Source organism: Cercospora beticola, chromosome 7 (assembly GCF_033473495.1).
Source record: "Cercospora beticola chromosome 7, complete sequence".
NCBI lineage: Eukaryota > Fungi > Ascomycota > Dothideomycetes > Mycosphaerellales > Mycosphaerellaceae > Cercospora > Cercospora beticola.
The window spans coordinates 1-23,494 of record NC_088941.1 but is presented as its reverse complement, the minus strand read 5'-3'; the positions used below and the strand labels follow the sequence as shown (position 1 = coordinate 23,494).

At 50.7% G+C, this 23,494-nt stretch overlaps 10 protein-coding genes across 10 annotated transcripts; 6 read left to right on the top strand and 4 right to left on the bottom strand.

The window, feature by feature from the left end:
- Positions 1-553: 553 nt before the first annotated feature.
- On the top strand, positions 554-2,860 carry RHO25_010262 (uncharacterized protein; the record flags this gene model as incomplete). Its single annotated transcript, XM_023602814.1, has 3 exons — positions 554-744; positions 806-1,665; positions 1,719-2,860. 3 exons carry the CDS (start codon positions 554-556, stop codon positions 2,858-2,860), a joined length of 2,193 nt encoding a protein of 730 aa, XP_023451558.1.
- Positions 2,861-3,507: 647 nt separating this feature from the next.
- On the top strand, positions 3,508-4,354 carry RHO25_010261 (uncharacterized protein; the record flags this gene model as incomplete). Its single annotated transcript, XM_023602815.1, has 2 exons — positions 3,508-3,950; positions 4,009-4,354. The coding sequence occupies 2 exons, from the start codon at positions 3,508-3,510 to the stop codon at positions 4,352-4,354; spliced, it is 789 nt and encodes a 262-aa protein (XP_023451525.1).
- A 282-nt stretch (positions 4,355-4,636) lies between these two features.
- RHO25_010260 (uncharacterized protein) lies at positions 4,637-6,857 on the bottom strand (the record flags this gene model as incomplete). The annotated part of the gene is made up of 2 exons (XM_023602816.1): positions 4,637-5,565; positions 5,630-6,857. The coding sequence occupies 2 exons, from the start codon at positions 6,855-6,857 to the stop codon at positions 4,637-4,639; spliced, it is 2,157 nt and encodes a 718-aa protein (XP_023450702.1).
- A 1,267-nt stretch (positions 6,858-8,124) lies between these two features.
- On the bottom strand, positions 8,125-9,106 carry RHO25_010259 (uncharacterized protein; the record flags this gene model as incomplete). The annotated part of the gene is made up of 3 exons (XM_065603274.1): positions 8,125-8,240; positions 8,296-8,804; positions 8,883-9,106. The coding sequence occupies 3 exons, from the start codon at positions 9,104-9,106 to the stop codon at positions 8,125-8,127; spliced, it is 849 nt and encodes a 282-aa protein (XP_065459346.1).
- A 473-nt stretch (positions 9,107-9,579) lies between these two features.
- RHO25_010258 (uncharacterized protein) lies at positions 9,580-11,267 on the top strand (the record flags this gene model as incomplete). The annotated part of the gene is made up of 4 exons (XM_023602817.1): positions 9,580-9,719; positions 9,791-10,281; positions 10,406-10,488; positions 10,542-11,267. 4 exons carry the CDS (start codon positions 9,580-9,582, stop codon positions 11,265-11,267), a joined length of 1,440 nt encoding a protein of 479 aa, XP_023450701.1.
- Positions 11,268-11,656: 389 nt separating this feature from the next.
- On the top strand, positions 11,657-12,037 carry RHO25_010257 (uncharacterized protein; the record flags this gene model as incomplete). Its single annotated transcript, XM_065603273.1, has 1 exon — positions 11,657-12,037. One exon carries the CDS (start codon positions 11,657-11,659, stop codon positions 12,035-12,037), a length of 381 nt encoding a protein of 126 aa, XP_065459345.1.
- A 1,502-nt stretch (positions 12,038-13,539) lies between these two features.
- On the bottom strand, positions 13,540-13,947 carry RHO25_010256 (uncharacterized protein; the record flags this gene model as incomplete). The annotated part of the gene is made up of 1 exon (XM_065603272.1): positions 13,540-13,947. The coding sequence occupies one exon, from the start codon at positions 13,945-13,947 to the stop codon at positions 13,540-13,542; it is 408 nt and encodes a 135-aa protein (XP_065459344.1).
- An 821-nt stretch (positions 13,948-14,768) lies between these two features.
- On the top strand, positions 14,769-16,436 carry RHO25_010255 (uncharacterized protein; the record flags this gene model as incomplete). The annotated part of the gene is made up of 1 exon (XM_023602818.1): positions 14,769-16,436. The coding sequence occupies one exon, from the start codon at positions 14,769-14,771 to the stop codon at positions 16,434-16,436; it is 1,668 nt and encodes a 555-aa protein (XP_023451523.1).
- Positions 16,437-18,241: 1,805 nt separating this feature from the next.
- Positions 18,242-18,880, bottom strand: RHO25_010254 (uncharacterized protein; the record flags this gene model as incomplete). The annotated part of the gene is made up of 1 exon (XM_023602819.1): positions 18,242-18,880. One exon carries the CDS (start codon positions 18,878-18,880, stop codon positions 18,242-18,244), a length of 639 nt encoding a protein of 212 aa, XP_023451522.1.
- A 1,969-nt stretch (positions 18,881-20,849) lies between these two features.
- RHO25_010253 (uncharacterized protein) lies at positions 20,850-21,830 on the top strand (the record flags this gene model as incomplete). The annotated part of the gene is made up of 1 exon (XM_065603271.1): positions 20,850-21,830. One exon carries the CDS (start codon positions 20,850-20,852, stop codon positions 21,828-21,830), a length of 981 nt encoding a protein of 326 aa, XP_065459343.1.
- Positions 21,831-23,494: the final 1,664 nt, after the last annotated feature.

The window sequence follows — 23,494 nt, the reverse complement described above, 5'->3', positions numbered from 1 at the left end:
TTGCTCTCGTACTCTCTCAAACGGATACATGAAGGTGAGAGCCTCCATTTTGGGGAATAGATCCACCCACGTCCGGCGCTTTCTTGATTTCACCTCAAATGAAGGCTGATCGATCCTTCTTCGAACGACCGACACAAACTCTTGACCAGCTCGAAAAATGCCTTCCTCGCAGTATACGGCACAGTCCACGGCCTGTTCAATCTAGATATTCAGATCTTCGCGGTCCTCTGCATACGTAGGCTCGTGTCACAGTCTTGGAAAGCCCAATTGTGTTGTGCAGGTGGCAGGCACACCATTCGAAGATATTGTCGGCATCTTGGGACTTGTATCAATTCAGATTCGGGTGAATATCACGAAGCATAATGTCCGGTCACAAAATTTAGCGTATGCTACCTTCCCCTGCCTGACACATGCCTGCGACCCCAGCTTTTACCAAAGTCTATGAGATTACGGCTGTGAGTCCACCACCTTCAGAGCAAGCGTACCTGATACTGTCAACTATTTCGACCAATTCTGCATTTTCTCACTCTCCCTAGGCAGTACAATCGTCACCATGCGGTACTTTATCCATGCTTTGAGCTGTCTTACTCTGGTTCAAGCTCAACGCTCGACCCAATACCCTGCACGAAATCTTTGGAATCCATTGAGCCCGGAGGAGTTGCAAAGCATCGCTTCTTGGTTGCGAGAGCAGCCAGATCCAGAATTGAACACATCAGGACCACCAAGTGTTTCGTCGAACGGCATGTCAGTAATATGAGCACGACACTCGGATTGCCATGAGTTCTAATGAATAAGGATTCCTCAGTTTCTCTATCGCATTGCAACATCCGAACAAATCTGACGTTTTGGATTTCTTGCAAAACGGCCGTCCCGCACCATCGCGTTATGCTCGGGCGGTTCTTGGGTATCAAGACGCTGAGGGGCCATATCTTGCCGAATTGTTGGTCGGTCCCCTTCCTATATCAGACAGAACGATTATTACTCCGCTGGAGTATCCCTTAACTCGAAAGACAGGAGCGAAGGTCCGTGACCTTTATGGTATCGGCTCGAGTCTCGAAGCATGGAAATATCGCATCGGGCGATCGGTCGCTGACGTGACATTGTTCTTGCTGGGGGGCGTGGTGACTGGGAGTGGCAACGATACTCTGCAGATCATACAAAGCAATCCCTACGGACAAGAGAAAGACGGCCGTCTGGTGACTTGGTTCAATTTCAAAGCCAAAAGCTCCACGGGCTTCGACTCTGGAACGCTCCTCCCATCAGCGTTGTCATTTCAAGCAGACATTACAAACAGAAACTCGGAACACTGGGAGATCCTGCAATGGGTGTACGACGACAAATCCTACCCAACGGCCGACGAACTACGAGAAGCATGTTTCGCACCTGAATTCGAGAGACTGGGTATGAATTTTGACGGAAATTGGACGAGTACAGATCAGCAAGGAGCGCCTTTACCCATGGAACATCTGCCACCACCTATTAGTTCAAGCACGATTGAGCCTCGATACCTGTATGATAAAGATCAAGGCTCGCTTTCTTGGATGGGATTCACTTTCTTCTTGAGCTTCAACGCAGAGACTGGGCTCGGACTGTTTGACGTTCGGTACAAGAATACTACAGTCTTGTATGAGCTGAGTCTACAAGAGTCATTGGCTCACTATGCTGGTATACATGCTTGATCAGGACAGATGTTAGAAGATGCTAACGAACACAATTAGGGAACGACCCTTACCAGGCCAACTTTGCTGCATTAGACTCGACCAACGGCGTCGGCAGTTCTGCTACGCCACTTATTGCCGACTACGATTGCCCAGCGCATGCCACCTATCTGAACACGACCATGTTCACATATGGCAACTTGATCACGAGGCCTAATTCCATATGCATATTTGAGCAAGCTGCTGATGTGCCACTTCAGCGGCATGCGGCTCCCCAATATACGACCGTGACCAGAAACAGCCATCTGAAGATTCGCTGGTGCAGCACAGTCGGCAATTATGATTTCGTGTTTACTTACAGCTTCTCCATGGACGGCACTGTTGAGGTTGAAGTTCATGCGTCTGGATCTATCTTTGCCGCGCACTCTGCTCACAACGAGGATTATGGCTATCGGATTCATGACCATCTCGTGGGATCCATGCACGATCACATTTTCAATTTCAAAGCCGATTTTGACGTCCTTGGACGGGCGAATACTATTCAGCTCACAAAGGTGGCACCGGCTGTCAAGGCATACTCCTGGTCTGGAGGAGAGCAGCGGAATTCAATGCGACTAGAACGGTCCATGGTTCGATCAGAGGATAATAGCAGTCTGAATTGGGACGCTAATGATCAAACTATGCTTGTGGTGCTCAACCAAGACGAAAAGAACGACTTCGGGGAGTACAGAGGCTGGAGGATCCACAAAGGCGCTGGTGCTTCCCATCTAACGATCAGCGACAGCCCTGTCGTAGCAAATGCCGTGCACTGGGCGAAACACGATGTCCACGTCACAGCGCAGCACGACTCCGAGCCACGGTCTGCACACTTTCTCAATGCTTTCGATGTTTACAACCCTCCGGTGGACTTTGAAGAGTTCTTTAATGGCGAACCGCTTGAACAAAATGATCTTGTCGTTTGGTTCAACCTTGGTATGCATCACATTCCGACAACCTCGGACCTTCCGAACACGCTTACTTCTGTCGGCCGCTCGAGTATTAAATTTCTTCCGCATGATTTGTTCTCGGCTGGACAAAGTCGGCAGACTATCAACAGGATAAGGGTCAACTACGATGGCGACCGAGTGAGTGGTATCGAAACATTTGGTCAGCCTGAATCTGAGCCTGCAGCCTGTCAAAACGGGGAAAGTGCTGCTGTGTAAATGGCTCTTGCAAAGCGTGTCATAATATGGCCGATGCGAAAACTGGACTTCAGGCACAGGTGGGACGTTGAGAGCCTTGCCCACGCGGAAGAGTGTAATTGGCAACGAGATGAATCGAGGACCGGTGCTGTGCGTGAGCGCAGCCATGGATACGGAGGCTCTACTTTTAAGGAAGTGGCGGCCCGCCGTCGACGATGGGGCAAGCTGGGTCTCCATGTCCAAGACATCGCCACAAACGTTTGCCGAGCCCGCTGAGCCCACTCGGGTGAAGTCACGTATTGGATGGTTCTCGCAGCGACCTTGATGCAGAGATATGTCAAGACCTGCAGGCGAGCAAAGGATGGCAAGCTTAGTATCTATCAGCACAAAACTACGGCGTTCGTCTTGCAACACTCTTCTGTCGCAGAGCTGCCGCCAGAGTGCCCACATTCCAGTGCTCTTTGTTCTCAGCCGACATTCCGTCCTGCTGATGTTTCGCGAGAGTGGTAACAAAGGAGCAACATCGAGGCTCTCTTTGTCTAAATCGCCTTCCAGCTCAGCGTCTTCCCTAAACGGGTCTCAATCAGGTGTAGCGCTGCATTGATGACTCGCATTATGACTTCGAAGTCGCCTCTTAGTATTGTTCCTCCGAACATGCTGTCGACGCCATGGAGTATCAGAAGCTGAACCACGAAAGCGGCCACCTCCGACAGCGCTCACAGGCTTCGCTCGAGATTGGTGCAGAGACGCCGTTAACACCACACGGGGAGTGGATCGATCCATTTGCGGGACAAACAAAACACCGAAGACGAATCCTACAGCTGTGGACGGTCCTCCCGTACATCCTGCTACGGATCTTGGTACCCTTCGTTATCGTTCTTGTGGCTCTGAATCTCAGCGATGCATACTTTCGTGGCACACATCGCTCCACAAGTGGTGAAATCGGCGATGTGCAGTTGACTTATGGAAGTGATCCGAGGTACATGAGTCTGGACTACAAGTATGACTATCTGTGGGCAGACGATATTGCCCCAGCGCAAGGTAGCATCAGGCTGCCAAAAGACAATAGCCTGGGTCCTGCAGACTTGACTGAGTGGGGCTTAATTGGAATGTGAGCACATCGGGACTGACAAGAATACCTTGCTTCGTAGCTAACATGCTTTGAACAGGTTCCACAGCCTGCACTGCCTGGGCATGATGCGAAGAGCCATGCAACGAGCACACTACGGCGGACATATCGGTATCGACCAGACCGAAGCACCGCACTTTGCTCACTGTTTCTGGTATCTGCGTCAAGCCATTCTCTGCAATGCCGATGGCACGATTGAGCTCCCGAGATACAACAATGGTACTCTCGGGACGGAAAACATTTCAGGCGTCACCGACGTTCGGCAATGTCGATCGGCGGATAAGTTGCGGAAGTTACAGGACAAGTACGGCGTCAAGTTGACAGAAGAAGAGAAAAAAGAGTTAGACCCCAGCAATTTGGACTTGGCGCACGGAGGCGGTGATTGAGGTGAAGAAGCTGGCTGAGCTACAAAGACCTCACATATTGCGGCCGCTCAAAGCCTCTGGACATGGTGCTTTTTACTCCGATGAATTGCATTTGCTATTCCTTGGATTGTAGCATCTGTCTATCGATCCTGCCGTCAACCCAGACATGCTGCCTGCGAGGCTATCATATTCCAACCTAGCCCAGGCGATGTATTTTAATTGTGAAGACATTGAAGGGCAGGACATCGACTATTCTAGATGGCCCAGAAAGTTGGGCATATGCAATGGGCGTTTTCACTGTCACTACTCAATCCTTCTCGCCGAAGAGACATCTGGCACTCCGAGGCCCTCCACTATCCTACCACTAACATACTCGTAGACTGGCATTCGTTTCAACGTTGACACAATGTGATGCAAGGTCGGTACGTCCGTCGGTGTCAGATCATCAAACTCGAAGCTTGGCCTCGTACTCTCCCAGACTCTCGTTACTTCACTTGGCATTTGTTTCGCCGTTTCTTCGTGCGGCACAACCACTGCATACGCTACATCTGCTTTTCCAGGCTCTCCCACTGCAGGAATGTACTTGTATGTTAATGTGCCATAGTTGGATCCATCACTAGCAGGCTTTGCCGTAGTGCCTGGATCAGAAGACTCTAGATCGTCGAGATTGAACTTTCCGAACGTAGCCTCCTGCCAGGATGTGCGTACGTGGTAAGAGTCTTTTCTTCGGCGGACATCAATGGCGCAGTAGACCTTGGGAAAGCCGAGCTCGTCACGACCACTGATGATGGGATCGGTCAGGTTTTCGAAAAGCAATGGTAGATATGTTCCGTTGATCGTACTTCCGTCTTGCTTTGTATAGCGCACACCATGGATGTAGAGACCAAAATGTTTGTATCCTGAACCACCAAGCCACTCCATTCTGTCAAGTGTAGTTTGCGAGAGACTAGCATAAGCGATGGTGCCTGGATCTTTGAATGTGAAAGAGCTGGTGGGGAACAAATTCTGGAGAAATGTGCGTGAGGTCTTGAAGCTTATAGAGGCGGTTGTGAATGTTGAGTGGCGAGCAGGCTGAGGTTGATCCGTGTACAAGGCCTGTCGAGGCCCAGGTGTCGGTCCAAAGGCGACGGGCATTCGCCAGTACAATCTTGGATTCTTTGCCCATTTCCATTCATCGAACTTCTTGGTGGCGCTGTCGAACTCGTCGTGACACAAATGGTAATTGGTAAATTCTGAACATAGCGCAGTCAGTCAGTCAATCGACGATCAAGTCTCACGATCGAAGCGAGACCCTACCGTGCATCGCCTCGTCTCCTCCTCTGTGGCCCTCCGCCATGTGTGCGTACTCCCGAACCCAGTGTGCACGCTCATACCGGCACGTCTCGTATAGCTTCAGTCGCTCTTCGACTTCTTCCAACGCGGTTCCCAAAGGCAAGACGACAGCGATAGCAGCGGCATCCTCAATCGCCTGTCCAGCTCCAAATTCATGATGGGGATGAAAGGTATGGGCAGCTTCACCCAGAAGGGCCAGCTTCTTGTTGGTCCATGTAGGAAGCTTCGCCATGTCGAACAGCGGCCAGTGCGTGGATGACTGCTGCTTATTGGCTTTCGCAAGCAGTGCTCGGAACGCATCCCCAAGATCATCGCTCATGTACAGCAGAGTGTCCCTGCTTTTCGTATCAGAGTCGTCGAGAGCGTTACCTTGTTTCTCGCCAGGGTGAATGCAGACAAATTCCAACAGCCCATCACTCCGGCACGGGTAAGCAACGAGTCTACCGTGATCTCCAAGCCACGTAACGATTTCACCGTCTTTCGGTACGAACTTCTCGGTTGCGGGGTCTCCCAACGCCTCTTTCTTGCTTACAAGGAAGTGTAGAGCGCTGTGACCAGAGAATGAGGGTGTAATGTCTGCTGCCGCTGGAAGTGTCTTCCTCGTCCCCGAACATACTCCATCTGCACCGATGAGCACATCACCTTGCACAACCTCTCCAGTTGATAGTGTTGCCCAAGCATTCTGATTGTCTGTCGACACCACGGAAGAGGAATGCCGTATATCGACCGGCTGACCTTGTCCTTGCTTCAATGTGGCCGTCTTGCGGAGCTCTGCGTGAAATTTGTCAGAAGGGACAAGCTGCCATGGATGCTGCCACTTTTTGTTGGATTCGACCATATCGAAAGATCGTACCAGGGAGCCGTTGGGTACATATTCAGTCACTCGAGTCACCTCCTTCGCGCCGAACAGCTCAGGCGTCAGTCCAAGCCGTCTCACGATGCCATTCGAATTGGGTTGCAAATGGATTGGAGCACCAGTCTGGGCCTCAGCAATTCCTTGCTCTAGGACGATCACATTGTGACCTGCTCTTCGCAATGCGATGGCAGCCGAAAGTCCTCCAATTCCTCCTCCAACAATGATAACCGACAGAGGTCCAGAAGTTGTAGATCCTTGAGCGGCATTGGAATACCCTTCATTACGATGGTCGGTGCTCCCATGAGCACACGCCTCAACGCCGCCCTGTCGCACCATGGCTGTCCAATAGCACGGGGAGTGCTGCTGAGACTGCCAGGTGAGCAAAACAGTTCAAAGTTGCTTCAGCCGTTGTCTAATGTTGGAACGATGATCAGGCCCCCGGATGCCCACATTGACCACCACCCACTGTCTTCCGACCCCACATGCTTCCGCACAGTGGGCTATGATCATTCTCCCAAGATGTCGTTGACATTTGCGATGGCCTGATCCGTCAGCGTTTGAATTCACTGCTTCTTGATGAAGTTGAAGTCGAAGTCCATATGAATAGTCGGGAGTATCCAGCTCAGAATGCATCAACGCGTGGAAGGCCATATTTTGTCTCTGCTTGATAGCCACTCAAGTGTAGTCTGGGCTTCATGTTGGACCTTAGTGACAGTCGCAACCTCAGACTCTTCTCTATAATTATGTTATATAGAAGGATTGTCCTGTCTGACCTCCTCTTCTCGCTCGCTGATTATACGCTACGTATATGATGATCTGGATTGCAGCAAATACTACACTGATTGAGACCATAATAATCATCGTTCGAAGGCCAGTGTCGTAGCTAACTTTCGTTAGAGAAGTTTTCGTGGAAGGGAGTTTTTCACCTACAATGGCCTGTCGCTCGCGCGGAAGTACTGTGTTCCCACCATCAATCCGCTGATCGCCGACATTACCCACATTCTAGAATCAGGTCAGGAAACTTCAGCTCGGTATACAGTGCAGGGGAGACGTACGCGATAGCGATGCTTCTTTCTCGTGCCTCATGGCAGTTCAACTGAACCCAAGAATTGTGCACTGGATGGTAGCCAACAGCGAAACTGTTCACCGCCGTCCACAAAACAAATCTTGACCATTTTCCAACATGTGGATAAACCTGACGAGCTGTAATCAACACAGTGAGGTAGCACAGCTGAGCAGCGATCACTGTGGCACCCCTCTGGTTCGTTCGATCGCTTATGTAACCCATCATAAAGACGACAAGGAGGGCAAGACATCCACCAACTGCTGCGAGCGCATTAGCTGGCACTCGTTCGAAGCCGAGAGTCCTGTAGATGTTAGCAAGATCTTGACTTATCAGAATACTGCCACGCAGACTAACATGATGATGGAAGGCGTGTAAGTGGTCAACGGTGACCAAGTCGAGAAGACAGCAAAAGTCGAGACGTAATGTGGCCATCGTCGCCAGTAGGAGACTGTGCTCCACACTAGACGCAAGTTTATTCCTTGTGAGAAGTGTCGTTCCGGGTCGTCCTTCTCCAAGCGTACTGTGAGAACTTCTCGATCATTCGTGGTGAATCTCATATAGCCTGAGCCGATTAGCGGCTTTGGGATCGTCCGGGCTACCCGGAAGGCAGAAGAACATAAGGACACCGATCAGGATAGTGAGAACGCCTTCCACTGTACCAGTTCGTCAGCACACAAGGTCATTGAGGGGGACAGTGGTGTGGCATACACAGAAACAGCCATTGCCATCCCTTCAACCCTCTCTGGCCATCTAGCTGCAGGATTCCGGAGGCCAGAAGTGGACTGATCGCATTGCCTCCAAACATGCCGAAAAAGAATACACTCATCCTCTTCGCCGGTTCGCGTCTTGTATACCAGTTACTCAAGGTGTATGCCGCACAAGGAATGTAGCCCGCTTCGGCAAATCCCAGCATCAATCTTGCCATTAGAAAGCCTGTGCGATCCTTCACGAAAACCTGCAGGGTTGCTATCAGACCGAAGACGCATACTTGTGTCGATATCCAGATCCTCGGACCAAGGCGTTGCAGCATCATGTTCGCAGGAATCTCGAGAACAACAATACCCATGAACATGAGTTGGTTTCCAAGATTTATGGTGTTCTGGCCGACCCTAATGTCTTCAGCAAAACCGCCGGTGAGGGCTGATGCGAGGTTCATGCGATCAAGTTGGAAGACAAGGAGTCCAAACACCAAAATCAACAGCACTAAGAAATCGACCCTAGAGCAGATGGTTCAGTTGGTGGTTACTAGACTGCATGAGGTTGTGGGAGAACAACTGCGAAAGCATTCTACTCACTTTGTCTTCGCCTTCGCCACATCCTGCAGCTCCGAATCGAGCTCCTCTCTTATTCCCACTTTCTCACGATCTCCTTCTGAAGGCCTTGCACAATCTCGAACAGCAGGCCTTGCAGATTCAGCTGAGCTGCCAGAAGTTTTCCTACTTGTTTCGAGTTCATCCACAACCAGATCCTCGGCATTCGGCCAGTCCTTCTTAGCTACTGAGACCTCTCTCGGTGCCATTCTCAATAATTATCGACTGGTATAAAGAATATGTCTTGCGATAGGGGTGTGTTTCCTTCGAGTGTCTGACGCAAGTTATAAGGTCTCCATCAAGAGCACAGCATTATCTCAACGTATTCGCTTCATGATCTCTTCTTGAGTGTTGTGTTGCTCAGAGGTGCCCAGAGAAACCCTTGACAAACGCCATCTTTCCCCAGGCTAGGGCTCAGATAACCCTGGCTGAGGCCAATCATGTCCATATGGTGAGCCATGGACAGCTTGGAAGCAAGGATGCGTCGCGTGTCGTCAGTCGCAGAGCAAAGCACGACATTTTGAAGCTCTGGACTTCACTTCTCCAGCTCGACGTCGAGTTCAGGTACATTGCATGGAATCGGTGTCGTCAGTGCGCTTTCGACGGCAGCATATTTCGAGGATTGAACGCCCCCATCCAGAGTCGACACCAGTCAAAGGAGGACCGTGAAGCTAATGCAAGAATGAGTGGGAATTCAATCAAGAGAGTCGCAGTCGTTGGTGCTGGGCCTGCTGGTGCCATTGTCATCGATGCACTCGCGCAGGAAAAGGCTTTCGATCTAATCCGCGTCTTCGAAAGAAGACGTGAGGCTGGAGGATGCTGGTAAGCAATTGCGTCCTCATGTTGCATCGAGCGTGCCTACGAAAGTGATACTCATAGCGAGTGCCTTCCAGGAGCGGTGATGAAGGCCTGCCACCAACCATTTCCAATATATCACAGCTAGGTGACCGGACTGCAGACCCACCTTTGACAATACCGGAGCAGTCACCAACGATACGTCCGAAGACACATCAGCAGAGATTCGATGAAGCTACAGCATACCCTTACCTCGAAACCAATGTTGTCGCGGAAGCGATGCAATTCAGCCAGGAGCCTATACCCGGAGTAGTGAGCGGGTACTCCAAAAGGTTATACGGGCCCAAATCTCCGTACCGACATTGGAAGGTGATGCGTCAATACATTCAATCTCTGGTAAAACGGAATGGGTATGAGGACTTCGTCTCGTACAACACGAGCGTCGAGCGAGCTGAAAAGGTTGGATCGGTATGGCAAGTGACGCTCCGGAATCCAGGACAGGAACATGATTACTGGTGGACAGAAGAATTCGATGCCGTTATTGTTGCCAGTGGGCATTACAACGTGCCTTACATTCCTGCAATTCCGGGTAAGTCTTGCTGCATGATAGCTCAGAATCGGTGAAGTCGAGTGAGACTGGAGACTGTAACAGTCTCTGTCGTGTACGAGATATACATGTATAGCGCGAAATCGGCTAACATGCAACTTCAAAGGTCTGGACGAGTTCGAGAAAGACCGACCTGGCAGCGTGATCCATAGCAAGCATTTCCGTGGCAGAGATTTGTACAAAGATAAGGTGAGTTGGCTCGATCTCAGCTTTACGTGAACGATGTTGCTCAATTGATCCAGCGTGTAGTTGTGGTTGGTGCTTCGGTCTCAGCTGCAGACATAGCTTTCGATCTCACGTCCGTCACAGTGGCTCCAGTACATGCAATCGTCATTGGACACAAATTCAATGTCTATTTCGGCGGCGAAGCGTTCAATCATCCTTTGATCCAGCGCCACCCTTCTATATCCCAAATCGTTGGCCGAACCGTCCATCTAGAGGATGGCACAGTGATTGACGACGTGGACCACATTATCTTCGGAACCGGCTACACGTGGACGATTCCGTTCCTACCTCAAGTGGCGACACGCAACAATCGAATTCCGGACTTGTATGAGCATGTCGTGTGGCAGCATGATCCTACTTTACTCTTTGTAGGTGCTGTCAACGCCGGTCTGACCTTCAAGATCTTCGAGTGGCAGGCTATTTATGCAGCGTCTTTGTTATCCGGTCGTGGAACGTTACCGTCCCGAGAAGAGATGAAGGCCTGGGAAGAGGACCGCATCAAGAAGAAAGGAGATGGGCCGAAGTTTGCGTTGGTTTATCCGGATTTCGAAGACACGTTTGAACGTCTCCGAAGTCTCAGTGGAGAAGTCAAGGACGGCAAGGGGCGACCATTGCCCAAATTCCGAAGGGAATGGTTCCGGGATTTTACGAATGGACATGAGCTTCGAAAGCAAACGTGGAAACGATTGAACGCCGAAGCGAGGGCAAACCTAGAGAGTAGTGCGGCAAAAGCGCGCCTGTAGGGAACCATGGCAGCCCTGCGTCATATTCGAAAAAAGCTCTTTGAAGTCATGAGCTGATCAGCTATCGAAGCAACCTCCAGTGCTGTCGGCAGAGTGATGCACGACTATGCCATATTAGGCAGCCAAGCAGCTAGCGGCAGCTGGGTGGCCCTAACATCAACTAGGATACTGAATCTGGGCCTCTGCTCAGTTCGTATACATTTTCCATTTCTTGTGCGCTCTCAGATTATAATGACAGGTTCTATTATCAATACATACTGCCGCCCAGAGCTGTGAGTTATGCCTTCGATGGCTAGATTGTATATCAACCACTCGATGGTGTGCCCAATTCTAAGCTCTATCTGTAGATCGAGAAGTGGACAGAGAGCCGCTAAGAGCGTGTCAACGCCATGACTGTCATCATCCATTGCATCCGCCATGGCCAAGGCGTCCACAACCTGATGGAAGACTACACGTTGCATGACCCTCTTCTGACTCCGGACGGCGAGGCGCGATCAAGACTGGCATGGAAGATCCACTTTCCTGGTGGGGAGCTGGAAAAGAAAGACAATCTGCTGATCGCAGCATCACCAAGTCGACGAACTTTGCAGACCGCCTGTCTTGCATTAGAAGAAATATTGAACTCGACAAAGAAGACAGTCCTGGCGCTCCCTGATGCGCAGGAAACTTCAGACGATGCATGTGATACTGGTTCAGACCCTGAGCAATTACGGGAGTTCGTCAATGAAAGAGGTCTGGCTGTAGATCTCTCGTTGGTCCGCAATGGATAGAATCAAAAACATCTAGGAAGTCGTTATAGCCCAAGCGACAAGGCTATCACGTATCGTGCCTTTGCACTTCGTCGCTTCCTATTCGATCTTGCCACCAAGAATTACCTGCACAAATCGGCAACAATCGAAATCGCGCTGGTGACACATGGAACATTCCTCCACTACTTCACAAGCGACTGGGAGGATGCCTGTCGATTTCCTGCAACGGGCTGGAAGAATTGCGAGATTCGATCATACGAAATGCGTTCTTGCCACGCCACGCTTGGATCGAATGATGTAGAAATGGCTGAGTTGGCGGAAAGTCGCCGGCGTCGCGGTCTGACCACAGACGCCCCAAATGCGAGGGAACAGAGACGACTCAAGCAATATGCCATGGAATACTGGGGCCAGCAAGGATTGCAGCGGCCGGATTTGGTAGCGTAGAAAATGATACTCGTCAGTCAGGCTTCGGAATGATTTCCGATGACGGAAATGCATCGCTCTGTGTCGACCTCAAAGCCGCAGTGCGAAGTTATAGAGAGCTCCATGCTGCCTCCCGTATCACTGCAAGCGATCGTCGACCGTATTCGTGATCTCTCCAGTATTCTGCAGGTGCCACAAAGGTGCAGCACCCTTTGTGTGGCTGGTGAAAGTGTACGTGCTTCGGATTCTTTGCGAGGTAATTCAGAGGCAGGCCACTTCTAGAGGCTTGAACGCCCCAGACGTGACACAGTGTCGCTACCATGCAGTCCAGGAAGAGAGTCGAGGCAGACTGTGTTCTTCGTGTGCAGGACCCCATCATAGAATCAACCAAGCTGATTCGCTGTGTTTCATGAACTCCATCCACCCAGCGTGTTGATCAGTAACCTGCTCGGCCGCTTTAGCAGACCACAGCTCTTCCAGGACAGAAAGAGCACCTCGGACCAGGCCCCAAGGTTGTACAGTCCACAGCTTCTCAAAATGGTGTCGTGCCCAAACATGCACTGCTTCATCCCCCGATTCTGCTGCTGCAATGAACGCAGGCCAGGCCGTGGCAGCGAACAGTCTGTGCTCTATTGATATTCCTGCCAAACGCGACTGGACCTGTTCGATCCACGAATCCAGCAAGGGTTGCATTGACGCAGCCTCGCGCTGGCTGAATAGAAATCTGACCAGATAGATACAGGTTGCAGCTTGATGTGCACAAGCGACGTTGATTCGATGCTCCACATCTGGCTGCAGCGAACGCGCCTGGACATTTGCTGCCCATTCACGCGCCTTGAACGACCTGGCTGCAGACAGAATGATTTGTGCCTCAACGCTGATTGACCATGGGCGATGGCCCGAGCCAGAAGGGAGACTGTCTTTCGACAAGAGGGCGGCTCTTACTAAGAGGTCAAGCAGCTCGGTCGGGAAGGACGAACAGTGATTGCCCTCTGCATCCTCTAGTAGAGACAGTGCCCCACTTTGAATGGTCGTGCTTGGCCGTAAGCTCGATGGGTGCGTGAGCGTGCATCCGAGGATACCGAACCTGACGCTTTGAATCAGCTGACGACCAAATCGCAGTGGGGCATCGGAGAGGGGTACACCAGGCAGTGTGACACGAGGCACCGACGAAGCGGCGTCATGGTTGTACCAGAATTCCCAGGCTCATATATCATCTTGACAAGTGGACACGTGCTATGGACATGTTGTCGCCAGTCATTACTCCCAGAGCTGATGAGATCGAATTCAACAAACAGCAGAACTATGCCAAGGATAGCATCGATATCTGCAAGGCTCATGTGGCTCAGCGCCTCATTCAGTGCCTCTAGAGCATGCTGCTTCGCTGCAAGCGCGACAACATGATGGGCAGTAAAAGCCGGTACGCGATCCCGCTTGCCCATCATCGACATGTGCAGTGCTGCGTTGGCAATCATGATGTGCAGAAGACTGGGGTACGCTGCAGCCATTGGAACCAGATCGCGAAAGGGGTTGCGATGCGGTACGTCCTACAGCACTAGATCGGAGCAGACCTTTTCCACGACTGTACAGCTGTCAGAATGGCGCAGGACAGTAGTGATGCAATCTGGGAGAACATGCAGTAATTGAGATAGAGTCTGGTCTGTGGACTCAGGCCTTGGTATAGCGGGTCGACGGGGTTTGGAATGGGAACCAGGACAAGATCGTGCTTAGGCTGCAGGATTTGTCGCCTGAGGCCATGCTTCCCATGAGCAAGATCCTCTTCGAATGTCAAGCCACGCATCTTTCCGCGACTCGCGACTCCTTTCTCCCATCTGAACAGTAGCTGGTAGCCTTGGCACTCTTGACGGCGCAGCTGGCACTTTTGGCAGTGAGGCACTGTCATGTCGCATTTCCGCCGGTCTCGTCGACAATTGTGGCATGCACGTCGTGGAGCTAGACTTGACGCCATGGCGTCCATGCGGCGAGGTCCGGGGCCAAGTGCGAAAAGGTCGATGGCAAAGGCACCAAGAAGAGCATGCGCAAACGAAGTTTTCGATGCATGACCAATCTGGTTTCCCCGCATGCATCATTCATCTGGACCTCATCTGGTCTGAGCGCGGCACCATTCCCAAAACGGCAGCCAAGGCGCAATCAGGTGGGGCCGTGCCATTGCCCAGGCGTGGGAAGACACGATGTTTTGCGGCAACGACGCTCGGAACATTTCTAAGCATAACTTCTTGTCGCTGAACATATCATAAAATGTCGTCTCTTCGAGCCATGTGCAAATTTCCAGTCACGCCTTTCCAATCGCAATCGCCCCCGGAGGAAGATGGGATGGTATCGAAGCAGCCAGGCATCTAGGGAGGGTGCTACGTTGCCGCACTCGAGGACGGCGCAACACGATATCGAGTCTGGAGCAAGACATGATTGCAACGACGTGTCGCTGGGAGATTCGGACCAAGATGCCCTACTGCGACGCATCGAAGAACTCGGTCGCGAGCGTCCCGCCATTTTCCAGACCACATTACACGAAGCCATGTTTGTCTTCTGCATATCCATGTCGCAATTCCTCACCGAGTATTTCGTCTCTGACTTCACGCTCATCCTCCCTACCTTGATCGAAGAGTTGGACATACCACAGGCAGCAGCAATATGGCCAGCTACTGCATTCTCACTCGTCATTGCGAGTTTCCTTTTGGTCCTTGGCAGGACGGCAGACATGTTCGGAGGACGATTGGTCTTTCTCCTGGGACTCATATGGCTGCTGGCATGGAGCATTATCGCAGGCTTTAGCGTTAATGCTCTGATGCTGGACTTCTGCAGGGCACTTCAAGGTCTCGGTGCCGCTGCCACTCTCCCGAGCGGAATTCTGCTGATGGGCTCAATCTATCGTCCCGGTCCTCGCAAGAACCTGGTGTTCTCCATCTACGGGACTTCTGCTGTCCTTGGGTTCTTTGGCGGCATCGTACTCGCTGGTGTTGTTGGGCAATTCCTGCGTTGGGGCTTCTACTTCTGGATTGGAGCAATACTTTCCGGAGTGACCTTGCTTAATGCGATTTGGTCACTCCCACGGGCGAATGTCGCCGATCACGACTCGGAGAAGGTCAGTATGGACTACACAGGTGGACTGCTCATAGTTGCGGGCTTGATCCTCACCGTGTTCGCGATTACGCAATCTGCCCATGCTCCTGCGGGTTGGCGGACCCCATACATCCCCGTATGCTTTTGCTTGGGAATCGTCCTGCTCTTCTGTGCTGCAGTCTTCGAGGCACGATTTGCATCCGAGCCACTTCTACCAAAGGACGTTCTCTTGGTACCGTCTCTGACCCCTCTGCTTTTTGCTGTCCTCATTCTCTACGGGTGCTGGGGCATATTTTCCGTCTACGGGACGCTCTATTTTCAAAACATTCTGAACACCCAGCCACTTCAGATTGCGCTGTGGTATGTACCTCTTGGAGTCGCGGGGCTACTTTTCAGCATCATGGAGGGCATGATACTGCACTTGGTACCTGGACGCGTGCTGCTCATCATCCCGGGCATCGGATCAGTTGGTCCGCAGCTACTACTTGCTTTGCTGCAGGTCGAGGGCTGGAGCTACTGGGCCTGGATCTTCCCAGCCACCATCCTCAGTACTATCGGCATCGACCTCTCTACGATCCTGCTGACTGTGTTCATCACGACCAAGTTGCCTTTGGCGCAGCAGGGTCTTGCTGGCGGCATCTTGAACTCCGTACTCCAACTTGGTGTTGCACTGACACTTGGATTGACTGACATCTTACAATCGGCGACAGTGGACAAAGATGGGCTTCGACAAAGTTACAAGAACACATTTTGGTTCGGCGTGGGTGCAGCGGCCATAAGTCTGTTGGTCATGGCATTATATGGCGACGTCCCAAGAGCGACGAGTGAGCTGAGTCTAGAGGAAAGGGAAGAGCTCATACGCGCAGCCGAGCGAGAAGGCTACGTACAGTGCCAAGCGGGAAACGTCTCGAGCTAGACAAGTGTCCTCTTCGTTTGCATTCCTCGCTTCCTCCTCGAGAGAAGCTATATTTCTAGGCTGGGGCCGCTCGCTCATATCATTCAACGCTCAAATTGTGCTTTCGGTCTCTCGCCCCTGGTGACATGGCTTACCATTCTAACGCCTGAAGCAAGATATTTGCGGAACGATCACGAACACTTGAGTCTCTGACGTGGTACCGGGAGAGGGAGCGATCGCGCAATGGTATAGCGTGCCATGTGCCTCATCTGCGACGCCGCAAATTCGTTGCAATGAAATTGTCCTAGCTCGGGAATTCGCAGCGCAATCTTGGTCGATTTTGCAGAAATGTATGGGCTAACGTGAGTAGACGGCGAGTCCTGAGTCGAAAGCATTCTATGGGACGCTTCACAACCCCGGCAGTATTGCTGCTCCAAGCCGATGTATGGAGCTCTGTCCATTCAGTTCGTGCAGCCTTCCGCGCCACGACACTCGAACCCATTGATAGTCTGGCCGTTCGACGTATGGCACCATCCGTCCGGGTTTCCAAATGTAACGGCATACTGTGGCCATATCATCAGCATCTCTTTCGACCAACGGCGGTGTCCACTTAGGACGAACTGATCGCTCACCGTAGTGTAGCACCGCTTGCAGATATAGGGTGATCGATCGCAAGTTCCCGGGTCATGGTCTATTGGTGGCGGACTCGGATTGGTGCAACCTTCGGCGCCTCTGCATTGCCATCCGCCTCCTTGCTCCGCTGTCTTGGTGTGACACCAGCCCCACGTCAGAAAGTTGAACTGGAAACCACATCTCGTCGTCAGCGAAAGCATCAAGTGTGGACGTTTTTGGCGACGCACCTCGTTGATGCCAAAGCATGGCTGGCATTTCTCAGGAAAGAACGAACAGCCTCCGTCGAAGTAGGAGGCGTCCTGCGCGCGGGCAAGTCTTGCGGCACTGATGCCAACAAGCAGTAGAGTTGATTTGATCGAAGACATCTCTGCTCGTCGTGAATTTAGTGTAGCAGATATTCTGGAGAAACCGGCGAGTTCTGATGAGTGAGCGGTCCCGGAGAGCATACCCGAGGACTATATAACATCTCCCTCTGCACAGGATTCTCCAGACTACTCGTTTAGGCGAGACCGCTATACCCACGCTGCGGCCATTTCTGCTCCATGCTGCCAACATAGTTCGTCTTCCAAGATTAGAACGTGTGAAGGGTCTCGTGTATCCAGCGGCGGGGGACAGTATATTCCCGGCCACCGAGAGCCTTGTCCCTCGCGCAGAAATGTTGTCGCAATATGTTTCAGGTCTTGTTGTTGAGGCTCAATCCCGCGCGCAACAGAGTGCCCACTTGTCTTTGAGGGTTTGACAAGCCCAAACCTCCTACCACTTCCGACATGGCTAGGGCGAGTAGTGATCTCTGGGAAAAGATGCACTTTGGACCTCGATTTCTAGTGCTGTGTAAGTTCTGGATGTCGGCTTTTGTTACGATTCTGTTGGTCTGTTGGTGCAAGCTACGCCGCTTTCTGTCTTGACAGGAGCAGGCCGTCTGCTATAATTAATGACAGCCTTGTCATCTGCCATCGAGACAGACATGGCTGCAAATGAAGATGCCCGCGAGTTCTGAAGTATGCTCCAGAATCAGCATCGTCTACAAGAACGCCAGGCTTGTGACTGGCAGCTAGGATCGTTTTACTTTGTCGCGGGACTTTTGAGAAAGCCCGAAACCCCGTCTGCGTGGGACATGCGCTGATACCGGATGAAGCGATTCATCCCGAGTGAGGAAGTGCTTTTCTTCACTATGTTCAGAACCGGTTGACGAGCTAATCTGAAGGTCTCAACTGCTCAAGTCCGGCGGCTTCCATCCTCCGCTTGATCAATCGCTCGATGTGATGATGCCACTGGATTGGTATCCTGTCCACTACGTCTTTGCCTGGATAATTGAACGCTCTCTCGTTCTTGAACTGTCTGCTCTCCCAGTTCACCAAATAGTGAGAATTCGTGAACGCAACTCGAGCATCCTTGATGAGCTCCCAATGACATTTCTCGATAGGTACTCTCCAGATTTTGACGGGCGCATAGAAGACGAAAACTGCGCCGTCGCCGCCGAAATACGACTTCGCAAAGAGCTCGCGGCTCGCTCGCGACACGTGGAGCAGATGGGGCAGTCGCTCGTCAAACACCACGATGTTCGAGGGAGACTTCTCGTGCAGCTCGGCAAGGACCTGGCGAACCAGGTCGCCGTGTCCAGGTTTGTAGATGCGGATCTTGGGAGCGGTGGTGAAGGTCAGATCGTATATTCGATCGTGGAGTTCTTGTGGGAGGTTCAGAAGGCTTTTGCGAAGCGCATGGCATTGAGCAGCGTCGGAGGCGCTCATTTCGTCGAGATTGTGGTATCCTGTAGCCTTGCAGCGAAATTGGGAGTTGAGTGTGAGGTCGGGAGCGGGATGGCGAAGTGGCATGTGGGGTAGCAACTCTGTCTTGCCGGTGAGAGCGTTGGGTCACCGCGAGACCTCGCGTGACACAAGCATCGAGCAATACTTGGCCAGACGTCGGACGACCTATTTCGGCGACAGGAGCAATTGTCTGTTGCTTGGGACTCTCGATAGGGTATTCCTTATGCCCGGAGCTACGAGCGACACCATTGATCCCTTGAGCTTTACTTAAACTTTCGCCACTAACTGACTGCTTAGGCAACCGCTGTCGTCCGGTTTATACGAGCGGCAAGTGCACAAGGCCTCTGGATAGCAGGTTAGTTTTCATGTTGGGACGCTCGCATACATACGACACGTGTTAAGCCCGCCTGCCGACCTTCGATCGATGTCTCGAGCCCAGGTCCCATGAGGTGCGTTAAGCTTCTTGGGCCAACACCATCTCTGTCGAGTGCTACCCTGCCAACTTTCTTGCGAATGATGCCCCCACGTTCTGTGAAGAAATCTGCCAGGGAAGTCTTGATAAGCATCATGGTTGCTGAGGTCATGCTCAACATTTTAGCACAAGCATACCCTTGAAACTGGGCTTTGACACCATGATCAAAGCACCGAATGCAGATGTTGAGGACGCGACAAACGCCGAAGTCGACCAAAACTTCATTCGTGCCGGCCGGCCAGCCGAGGGAACTGCTTTCACTTCTGATTTACCTTGCTCTTCATTCATTACAAGCTACATCTGATCTCTCGAAGCTGCACCACACGAACAACATTCGTCAAAGCAACGGTGACTTGAGCTCCACTGATCTCTCAGGAGGCGCAGTGGTCTAAGTCTCAGTGGACTGCCGACGCTGCAGCCCACGTTCACATCCTGGAAGCCCGGGGGCAAGCATGCCGAAACTCAGTTGAACCATATTCAGTCTCCCGGGCAGATTTCTGCACGCTAGCTTCAGACAACGGGCATAATGCACCGTTCCTAAGAGAGTTGTGCTCGTTGCCAGAACAGTGGAATGTCGACAAGCATCAGCGTCTGGCTCTCTGTTGCGATGCCTGCACGCTCCTGTGCAATATGACCCAGCATGCCCGTCTTCGATTCCGTCCATGTGGACGAAAATCTAGATGGCCCTACGCCGTTGGGTGATACCAAATCGTCGATCAGCGTTAGATTGCTCTAGAAGAGGCTGCCAGTAGAGACATTGTCTGAACTTTGCTCTGGTGAAACACAAAGGACGCTCGATTAGTCGATCTATTCATTTTGAACCGTCTCTACTCTTCCCATACTCACAGCTCACACTGGATCGCTAGGACACCGACCACCGGCTTGCATCTTCAATACTCTCGTCGACTCCATGCTGGCTCGATGCTCATGACAGAACAATGGTATGATTATGCGGGTACGTCTCAAGGGCCTATCCGATCATAAGGCAGTCGAAAGGACCATATGCATGCAGCTTGACAATGCACCAAGCATCGAAGCGAATGGTCGGCAGAGCAAAGTTCGTCGCTAGGATGTCGGGTCAAGCGGCTCTGCTCGGACGTCGTATTATCCCTGCGAGGCTCATAACCACGAGGCGGACTGAAGCAGCCTGCGTGAGGAATGTTGTAGCAGCTAGGGACGAATGGACTTGCCAAGCCCACTCGGTAAGCCAGGAATGAGTCTAGAGCTCGCTCCGCGTGACGAGCCACTATGGACTCTGTTAGCAAGTCAGGGTATCTCGAGCAGCGGCATATAACAGTCAAAGAATGCCGGAACTGAGTCCTGATGCACATTTTGGTCCACATGATGGGCACAGGACGACATCAGTCAAAGAGCCGAACAGGTTGCGAGAGATGCAAAGCTCGAAAGGTAAAGGTAAGGAAGTCAGTGATGTACGCTTCGGAAGGCCAAGCTAAGCGATGACGGTAGTGCGACGAGACCAGACCTGTTTGCGAACGATGCAGGCAATGTGGTAAGGAATGCAGTTATCAGCCCTCCGCAGGCAACGACTCGGCTTGGATACAGATGAACGAGCTCGCGGATCTCCCAGCCGCTGGCTCTTTCGACTCACTGGATCTGCTCCTGTTGCACCATTACATTACGTGTATATCTTTGGACTTGGTGGGACCCAAGCAAGCCTATACTGTCTGGCAGGACATCGTGCCAAGGCAAGCACACGCCTATCCTCTCTTGTTCCACGGGATCCTGGCGCTGGCTGGCATGCATTTGGCCATCAAGTACATGACGCCTGGGGCAAACCCTGTTGGGAGTGCTGGACGGAAGCTCAGCAACAAGTATCGAGTTCGCGCGTTGGTCCATCGGCATAAAGGACTCAGGCAGTTCCACAGAGCTTTGGATAGTAAGCTCGAGGTGAATCAGGAGCAAATGCCGTGCTTGCTGCGATTCAACTGCATGTTGATCATTTCGGCATTCGCTATACCACTCACCGACGAGGAAAGCAGTGTTTCGATTGAGGATGTGCTCATGGTCTTTCAACTCTGTCGTGGAGGATATGAGCTGTATCAATCATCCCGCGATCCATGGCGTGAACAATCCACGCAAGGCGTCATATTCGCAGAAGATTCGCGAGCTACGCATCGATTCTCCACAACAGCAGAGGGCAGCATGAATGGCTGCATGGCTCGTCAAGATCGTCCCGTCATCCGGGCGTCGCTGGAAGGCCTGATGCTCAGCCAGTCATGGGCTTACAAATCGGGTGTCGACCTCAGACTGTTGTCTAGCTGGCCATCTTTGTGCTCGGATGAGTTCGTGGAGGAGCTAAAGCAACGGACTCCGGATTCGCTCGACGTGCTGGCGCAGTACAGCCATGTGCTGGCAATATGCCGCGATCGCTGGTGGGTCGGAAGCTGGCCGCAGCTACTGCTTCGAGCCATCGATGGGTGCTTGTCGGAGGAGGCAAAAATGCGAATGCGGTGGAACATTGAAGACAATCTTGCCGGTCTTGAGAGCGAACACAGCGCTATTGATAAGTCTTCGTCGTGTTGACTTCGTTCTCATGACCTTAGGAGCATCGTCTCGGTTCAAGAGACCAGGAATAGGCGAGATGAGCGAAGATGCGAACACCGACAAATCAATGGATCGCAGGGGTCATCCGCTAGGTGGTTGTATCGGCGCACAAGGGCGATGTTGTGTGTTGGTGCGTCGAAGCAAGGCTGACAGACGTCGCGTAACGAAAGTGGGTTAACCCTCGAAACGTCGTCCTCCGTGTCGTCTGCGCTTAGAGCTTTGTTTACTAAGTCTACCGAATCTTGTTACGAGACAGTGTGCCGCCGCAGCTGCTGTTTTGGAGGCGCACGTAGCACTTTATAAAACTATACTAACTGCTTAATATTCGTAGCTTTCGACCTTAATTATTCGTACCGGGCCTAGCTATCCTGCGCGTAACTCTTATAATAATCCTACGGTTAGGCGCCTCGAGAACTCGTACTATAGGGCGAGAAGGTCTACTTTCTATTATATTCGGTAGGGAGCTAAAAGGACGTAAGCTAGATAAGAGCTCGAAATGCTCCTAGCCTATATCGAGGTCTATACTTCTTAATTTCCGAACGGCTATAGTATAGACGTATATATATACTAACTTAGTTATAGTACTATAGTATCTAGTAGAGGCTAGAAATATCTAAAATATATAGTAGTAATATTAGATTCTTTCTTTATTATAGTTATTCTTTCGCTATATTAGTTTAGTATAAATAAAATAGTTATACTACTATATACTCGAGTAGTAGAAGAGTCTAGTTCTAGAAGTCTTACTATAGTTAATATATAACTAGTAATATACTATATAAGTACTATCGAAGTTATAAAGTCTAAGTAGTTTCTAGAGTATAAAGTATAACTAGTACTAATTATAAGTCCGGATCGGTACTATTTCTAACTAATTTTATAGTATATTAGCTAGTCTCTATCTACTTACTATAGCTAAAAACTAATATTTAAGTATTTAAGCTTATAATAGTATCGAATAGAGATTTTATACTTCTAAAATATATTAAGCTCTAAACTATAAACTATAATCTAGATATATAAGCTTATACTAATTTAAGTCTTTATTACTATTTAATTTAGAGCTATATCTATAGAAGCTATACTTTTACTTCTAAGTATAAATCTAGTAGTACTTTTCTACTCTAAAGTTCTTAAGTATAAATATAAGCTTATAAAAGTTCTTATACTATATATTAATATATATTAGAAAGTATAGTCTAGTTAGATATTCTAAGAGATACTTTAGAGATTAGAATTAGGTAATATAAGTTATATAATACTAGGTTATATAACGTAGCTAATATTTATTTTAGAAGTAAAATATAACTTATAACTAACTAATATAATTAACTTAGTTAGTTCCTTCTTATTATTTCTACTTCTACTATATTATATCTATTTAATAAGTACTTATAAGAATATAATTTAATAGGTTATAAGCTTAAGTTTATAAAGAAGCTCTAAGTAGTAAGAGTTAGTTTTAGGGTTAGGGTTAGGGTTAGGGTTAGGGTTAGGGTTAGGGTTAGGGTTAGGGTTAGGGTTAGGGTTAGGGTTAGGGTTAGGGTTAGGGTTAGGGTTAGGGTTAGGGTTAGGGTTAGGGTTAGGGTTAGGGTTAGGGTTAGGGTTAGGGTTAGGGTTAGGGTTAGGGTTAGGGTTAGGGT